Source organism: Sarcophilus harrisii, chromosome 2 (genome assembly GCF_902635505.1).
Source record: "Sarcophilus harrisii chromosome 2, mSarHar1.11, whole genome shotgun sequence".
Classification (NCBI taxonomy): domain Eukaryota; kingdom Metazoa; phylum Chordata; class Mammalia; order Dasyuromorphia; family Dasyuridae; genus Sarcophilus; species Sarcophilus harrisii.
The window spans coordinates 446,180,545-446,188,976 of record NC_045427.1 but is presented as its reverse complement, the minus strand read 5'-3'; the positions used below and the strand labels follow the sequence as shown (position 1 = coordinate 446,188,976).

General features: G+C 35.7%; 1 protein-coding gene across 1 annotated transcript; it reads right to left on the bottom strand.

The window, feature by feature from the left end:
• Nucleotides 1–3,624: 3,624 nt before the first annotated feature.
• LOC100913905 (olfactory receptor 1361-like) lies at nt 3,625–4,690 on the bottom strand. Its single transcript, XM_003757104.2, has one exon. The coding sequence runs from the start codon at nt 4,688–4,690 to the stop codon at nt 3,767–3,769; it is 924 nt and encodes a 307-aa protein (XP_003757152.1). The 3' UTR covers nt 3,625–3,766.
• Nucleotides 4,691–8,432: the final 3,742 nt, after the last annotated feature.

Below are 8,432 nucleotides of genomic sequence, written 5' to 3'. Positions count from 1 at the left end.
AAGGAAAAAAGGACAAAATATCCTCAAACAATACTGATAAAGAACAGATTTTTGAGGTTAATCCATTCACATGTAAAATTTTGAGTTACGTTTTTATTTTTATCCTGTTCCCTCACAATCTAAGTTACATCCTGGAATCCTTACACTGTCTCATCTCCCATATTCAATCTATTATCAATTCTTGTTGATTATACCTTTTTAACCTTTCTCAAAAATACCTCCTTTTCTTCTCTGTCTGGCACTGTCATTGCTCCAGTGCAGGTGATCATGACCTTACATTTAGATTACTATAATATCTGCTGGGATCTGCATGCCTCCAGTCTCTCCCTGTTCCAGTCCATATTGCACTCAGCTATCAAATTAATCACTCTAAAATGAAAATTTTACCAACTCATCCCTCCACCACTCAATAAATTTCACTATCTCCTTGTTACCACCAGAATCAAATATAAAATCTAATTTGGCATTCAAACCCCTTCACAAACTTTCCCTTGTTTTTCCACTTCTTATGTTTTACTTCTGTTGCACTCTACTCTGTAATCCAGTGACTGGCCTCCTTACAGTTCCTCTCACAAGATTGTCCATCTCCAAAGTCTGGGATTTTTTTCTCCCTGTTCCATATTCTTGAATTTCTCTCCCTCATATCTTTTGCTTTTCTCTGTATTCTAGTTCTTGACTCAATGCCTGTCACATAGTAATTAAGTTGATCAATGTAATAGGTCACACAGCTAAGTTTCTCTTTTTTTTTTTTTATATTTTTGAAAATTGAATCTCAAATTAGCAAATTCCACCGCAGTTCAACTCTAATTGTAAATAAGTTCATTTAAATATTGATCCCCAATTAGCTTCCCTAAAACCTTCACTCATTCCTTCTAATTATGCCTTTTAGGATCAAAGAAAACATCCTTGTTCCTTTTTTGTATGGCACTCCTTCATATATGTGAAGCTAGAGATCTTTACTTGATGTTTCTCTAGGCTAACCATCTCCTGATCCTTCAAGGAGCTTTTTATATCACAGGCTCTTTTCTAACTTTTTGGTGGCTAAACAAAATGAAAATTACTTACATTCTTGTAGTACCTGAAAAGACCTTTCCTCACTTAATCCCCCAAAGATAGATTTTGCAAAAATTTTCTGAGATTTTATAGGTGAGGAAATTGGGTGTCAGAGAAATTGTACTGTATTCAAGATTATGTAGAGCCAAGACTAGAAAATCATACTAAGATCTATGTATCTAAAACACTTCTAGCAAAGAATTTGTGAAATAATTGAAGACCAGAAGATGGCAAGAGAGGAGCACAGCACAGGGAAGATGCCCAACTACAAGTGAAGTAGATCATCAGAGAGCAGCTCCTTGTGATTCAATGGAGTGTTGAGCAGGGAATAGAAGAGAGCAGCAGAGTGACATCATCTAAGGACATCACTTGCGCCGCTACATTGGGAGTATTAGTTGCCCCAACAACATGTTTCCTGGTCACATATAATTTCTATAGACCTTCCCAACCATGCTCAAGTGGAGCCTACATGAATTCCATAAGAGTGTCATCTCTCTAAGTAGTGTTGTGGTAATTAGTTAGAAAAGTGTGTATGGGGTGTATCTTTCTGGACACTTCACCACATTGTTTAATTGATTACATGCCTTTTGCTTTGAAGTAAATGATTGGCCAAATGAAAGAATATAAATCATTAAGTACTCTAGGACTATGATTTGGAGTAGATGCTGATTCCAAAAACTGGAATAGATTTCTGGAGAGGCATATGTGAAGGAAATAAATGTTTGGAATGCATTCTCTCCCCAATTTCACTCTTAATCCCCAGCTTCCTTCAAATTTTCCCTTCAATTAGAGCACTACATGAAGCATCTTCTATAGCTGGTGCCCTGTTCCATTTGTCTCATTTTTCTCATCTGTAAGTTATGGATTACAATGGCAATAACATTTAGACCAATTTTTAAAAAAGAAATCAATATTTCAAACAAGAGACCAAAGGCACATTGCAAAAGTTCAAAGTTGTAAAACATGTGCAATCACACAGAAGACAGGAAGTACAGATTTTGTTGACTAAAAAAGCCAATAATATGAAAAAATGCAAGCTTATATTCACACAACTTCACTCTTTACTTTTAGACATTTTATTTCACTTGATGCCTGAGAGGAAGGTGGTACATAGATGGTTTTGAAATTTTATAGATGAGAAAATTGAGGCTTGGAAAGATGAAATGACTTGTTTCAAGAAATGCACAGTGGAAAAATAAGAATTTAAAAGGTCTTCTGTCTCTGAGGCCACTGTTCTTTCCATTTTTGTCATTTTCTTTCTAGAAAACATGGAATCTTGCTTCAAAAGACTATCACAGAACCTTAGGACTTAGAAATGAGAGAACTTTTGAGATGAAACAGTTCAACTTCACCCTTCTCATTTTACAGATGAGGAAACTGACATCAAGAAGGGTTAAGTGATCTGGCCATGGTCCTATATCTTGAAATCTAGGGCTCTTTCCTATCCAAACTTAGTTTGCTTACAGAATTTGAGAGCTATCAGGAACTGCAAAGTATGGATGATATCACATGTTGTTATCATTCATTGAAATGGAAGTCCACTATCATTTAACAATTGGTAAAGAAGGGGAAAGTTGTCAGGAGTCAGGAGAGAGAATAAGAGTAAAACCTGCAGAAGGAGAATTTGAATTTCCCAATATTTTCCCCAAAGAAGAGAAAGGTCACAATAAACATTTGAAAAGTATTCATATTGTACTTGACATTTGAAAATCATCATATTTTATAGTCTAATGGGAATTTAGCTCATGTGATAGCTGGCACATATAGTTCTTCAAGGATTAGGACATACTTGTCCTATGTGATTATGTATGTGATTATACATAATAACATTTGGGCATCACAATACTCTATGAGGTAGGTTGTTATTATCCCCCTTCTTCACAGAATGTTCAGACCAAGGTCATATAGCTAATAAGAATCAGATGTAGGATTTAAGTAGTTGCCTTTCCTCACTCCAAATTCAAGAGACATTTTCTCTATATTACAATTTGTTGTAAAATATATAATGTTAAAATTGTAGAGGACTTAAAATAAGAATCTTAGGACACAGAGCATAGAATGTTAAACTATAAAGTCATATTTAGCATATAAAACTCTTAGATCATAAAAAATTAAAGTTAGAATATTATTTTATCTATTGCCTCACTTTAGAGTGTGAAAACAGCCCCACAGAATGAAATGATTTAAAAAATATCATATAAATTAGTGTTAGGACTCAGGCTAGATCCCAAATTTCTTCATTTCTAGGCCAGGCTTCTTCCCCTAATACTATGTTGCTTTTTGTAGAAAGGAGAGAGCCTTTTTATTCTGAGCTTGAGCCTATGTAAGTGGGACTGCCAGCAGTTACCCCTTCATACAAATGTCAATCAAAGGAAACATCTTTATTAATGGGGAATGTGTGATCTCTCTCTAAAGCTGTGGGGAGGAATATGAACAAGATGGTGATATTTCTTCAGAATTGGGAAGCAAAGTCACTCAGCAATGGGTGAGGATTCACCTCTTTGTTAATTGCTCTATCTCATTCCTTCCTAAAAAAGGGCTAATAGAGCAAGTCATCCCAGCTATAAACTCTAATACTCTGCAGCAACTTTGCCATGATCCCCAATACTGTTTATTTCCAGGATTTTCAGTGATTTCTCTGTATTCAAGAGATGTGATGTTGGGTTACTGTAGACTGAGGGACAGGTTGGAAGTCACCAGAAGCACAGATATTCTATATCTTCTTCCAGAACCTCCAGAGAGCATCCTTTACCTCCTTGTTCCTTAAACTGTAGATCATTGGGTTTAGCATGGGTGTGACCACAGTGTAGAATATGGCCACTTGTCTGTCCTGTTCCAGATCATAGCTGGAAGATGGTTGGAGATACATGTGGATCACTGAACTATATAGGAGCAACACCACCAGAATGTGGGAACTACAGGTGGACATGGCCTTTTTCAGGGCAGCAGCTGAGTGTAGGCGAGTTATGGCAGCCCCAATACGGACATATGAGGCCAAGATGAAGAAAAAGGGGCTTATAACAATGGCTGCACCTTCGGTGAAGATCAGCATCTCATTGACCACAGGTCGAGTACAGGAGAGTTTGAGCAATGGTGTGATGTCACAGAAAAAATGTGTTACTTGGTTTCCACAGAAAGTCAGTTGGGAGACCAGCACACTGTAGAGGAGACTGTTAAGGCTGACCACCACAAATGAAGTTGAGGTGATACGGAGGCAGAGGCTGCGGGTGACAATGGTAGAATGGTGCAGGGGTTTACAGATGGCCACATAGCGATCATATGCCATGGCAGCCAACAGGTGACCCTCCATACTTCCTATGGCCATAAAGAAGAAAAGCTGGGTTATGCAGTTCTTGAAGGAGATGGTCTGGATTCCTGTCATTGTGTGCACTAGCATCTGGGGGACAATAATAGTGGTCAATAAGATGTCAATGAAGGAGAGCTGGCTAAGCAGGAAGTACATAGGTGCCTGCAGTTTGGTGTCTGTGCAGGCAACAATGATTAACATGGTGTTACCTGTCACTGCTACCAAGTACATGGAAAGGATAATTCCAAAGATGATTGGCTGTATCTCTGGACGACTAGATAGCCCCAGGAGGAGGAATTCAGTCACTTTTGTCCAGTTCCTAGTATCCATTAGAAATAGAAAGAAATCCAGGTCATCTGCAAGGGGGAATAGTACGAACAAAACTTAATGTTCATATTAGTAGAGAACATTTATTTAACATTTTTAGGTTTGGAAACACTTTACAATTATTATCTCATTCCATTCTCATCACCTCATTTGTTAGATTAGAGTTGATAATATTCCCATTTTATAGATAAAGTAACTGAAGTTTAGAGACATTAAATTATTTGTCGATTCACACAACTTGTGAATTCACACAACCTGCCTGACAGATGATTTGTATTCAAGTCTTCTTGATACCAAGACCAGTGCTAGCTCTATCACTGATTCACTGTAAGTTTAGTCATGTAAACTCACAAATCTTCTCTCCATTTCCTCATCAGTGAAAGAAATTTGGAGGAGATGATTTCTAAGGTTCTTTCCAGTTCTTATAGTCTATGTCCACTTCTATTTGTTGTCTGACTGCTCAAATCATTTAACCTTTTTGATTCTGTTTGCTCATCTATAAAATGAGAAGCAGACTAGATGAAATAAAAGGTCCCATCTAGTTATGAATCTATGTATTGTCTTTTTATTATTTTAATATTCCATCTTCTAGGATCTGTTTCAGCACTAAGATTCTACAATGCAGTTTTATTTCACATTCCTCCCTTTTATATATTCTACGATCCAACTAAATGGGGCTCTTCTTTCTAGGTATCAACATGCTATTTTTCCTATATATGCATTCAGATGGGCTGTCTCCTATGCCCTATATTTTTATTTCTATTTATTTTTCAGAATACTCAGTAGTAATGGCTAGAGAGCTGATCTAAGAGTTAGGAAGAAATGAGTGCAAGCACTACTATCTATGTATTCTTGGCCAACTCAATTAACTCCACATCCCTCTAACTTGTCTAACACCTTAAGCTGCAGAAAAAGTACAGATCCTAATGGACAGATTGAATTTTTGCATCTAGGAATTCTTTATATGAATAAATACCAAAAAAGTTCACTTGTAAAAAAAAGTTTTACTTCTTCCCAACAGCTAAATGTATTTTCATCTTCAGATCTTCTCTAAAATTCTTTGTCTTTATTTCTCAATTACAAATATGAATTAAAACAAACCTCTGAGAATACCAACTCCAACTTGTGTTTGACAAAGGATTCCTACCACTATGCTGTTGTGTTGTGTTTATTCAGTCTTTTTTGAAAACCTTCACTGGGAAGTATAATCTATTATCACTTGAGGTAGTCCATTTTATTTTTGGATAACTCCATTCACTAGGGAAAATTTTCTTACATCAAAACAAATTCTTCCTCTACTCATATGACTCATATAACACATATCCTTTTAGTTTTGTCTCTGTGGTCAAAGAAGAACAAATATAATTCTCTTTCCACAGGACAATACTTCAGGTACTTGAAGATATTTCTTCTTTATATCATCCTCTATTTTATGGACTAAACAACCCCCCTCCAATCTTAGAGATGGTCAAATGTGATATGTTTTAGTCCTTTTATACTGATTTTGATTTCTTTTGATTTCACTTCAGCTTACTTCTGATCTTCCTAGAATGTGATATTCAGAGCTAAACAAACCACTTCATATGTGGCCAGATTATGTAAGTATTGTGGAATTCAACATTTCCATAGCTAAAGTCTGTTCCTTTTTCACCAAATCTAGCCATGTTCTTCTATTCCTTGTTTCAATTGAGGCAATACCATCCTTTCAATCAGTCCCATTTCATATCCTAAAAATCATCATTTATTCTTCCTATTCCCTAACTCCACATGTCCAATTGGTTCGCAGGTCTTGTTGATTCTACCTCCACAAGATAACTTACACATATTTCCTTTTCTCCTTTATTTTGACCCTGTTGATCACCTTCTCCTCCTTAATACTCTTTTCTCTTTATGCTTTCTGGACACTATCTTCTACATTTCTGACCATTTTTCACTTTCCTTTGTGAGATCTTTATCTAGATCATGTTTTTTAACCATAGGTATATCATAAAGTTCTTCTATTCTCTTTTCACAGTATTTCACTTGTTGATCTCATCAGTTACCATAGATTTAATGCCATCTTTGTGCTGACATTTCTCAAATCTACCTGACCTGCTCTAACCTCTCTACTGACGTTTCCAAGTGCCTTTCACATGTCTTGAACTGGATGTTTAGTAGACATATTAGAGTCAACATGTCTAGAATCAAACTCATTATCTTTCTCCTTATACACTCTTCTACCACATTCCTTATTACTGTAAAAGGATAATACTATCCACCCAGTTTCACAAGTTCACAACTTAGGTGCCATACATAATGCTTTAAGTGCCATACACTTTTTCTAATCTCCTATGTTTAATCTGCTCTCGAGACCTGTCAATTTTACTGATATCTCTCAAACATGTTTCCTTCTCTCCTCTGAGAAACTTGCTTCCTAAAGAGCTGGTGCAATCATGTTACTCTTTCCTTTTCTCCTCTATCCCAACTTAATAATCTCTAATGGCTTCCTATTGCTTCTAGAAAAAGATAAAAAAAATCTTTTATTAGATTTTCAAAGCCCTTTATAATCTACCTTTCCCTCAGTTATTTTACACCTTACTCAGTATTAAGTATTCTTTGGTTCAGTGTAGCTGGCATCCTTGCTGTTCTACAAAAAAATTTCCACAACACTTCATCTCAGATTTAAATACTCAGGATGACTCTGCACACTCCATGGTCTAAAAAAATGTGACTCTGTATTAGTGTTAGTTGTCTCTTTCCCCTTAGGGTAATATGGGACTATTTCCCCCCCTGACATTTTGATGTTTTTTAGGGGATACCCAACATATTCTATGTACATGATTACAGCAGGTATACATACTTGAAACAGATGATTTAGCTACTTAATTGAGAAATTTTAGGCCATCTGACGGGAGCTTCCTAAGGTTCCATTCAGAAGTCCTTCTTGAAATTTCTTAGCATTTTTCCCTCTTTCTCCTCTTTGGATTCCATCCTTGTGATGGCATTGTGAGGGAAGTACTTTATAAATTTTAAAGTACCATAGAAATAATGTTATTACATTTAATTTTACTTTAAAAAATCTCCTTTCTACAATGCATTTTCAATACTTTTCAAAGTATTTCCCTTTTGGTGAATATTTTTGTGATAGGTTATAGTGATACTTTGGTAACTGCTCATAAATAGAACCAATATCCTGGATCAGATTAGTCTTCTGCCTAAAGTTTTCTTTTATGTAAGCATCTAGGAATATATTTTGGAAGGGGCTTGCATTCATTTATTATGTTGCCCTCAACAAATTGGCTAACACTTTATTCCTTTCTAGAGTTCCTTAGTAAATACCACTGTAGTTGTGCTATAGTTAAATTTGTATTAATATTTATCTTGAAACTATGTTACTGGCTTGGTGGATACCAAATCTGATATACTGTATTTCTTACTTGTTAAAATAAGACTTGCTTTTTTTATCCTTACCTTTAAATTACCTTTCTAACTTGATGAGGAGCTAGCTTTAGTGACCAGGAAAAGTAATTAATATTTCACTTTTTCCATAGTAATAGGCTCATAGGATCATAGATTTGGGGTTGAAAAGGACCTAAGAAAACATCTACCCCAACCTCTTTAATACAGATAAGAAAACAGAGGCACAATGTGCAATATTAGAGCACAAAAGTAACTGAAATTAATACAGTATTTGAAGATTTGCAAAGCTGTTTATATACATTATTTTATTTGAACTTCACAAAATCCTAAGAGCTAGGTGCTATAT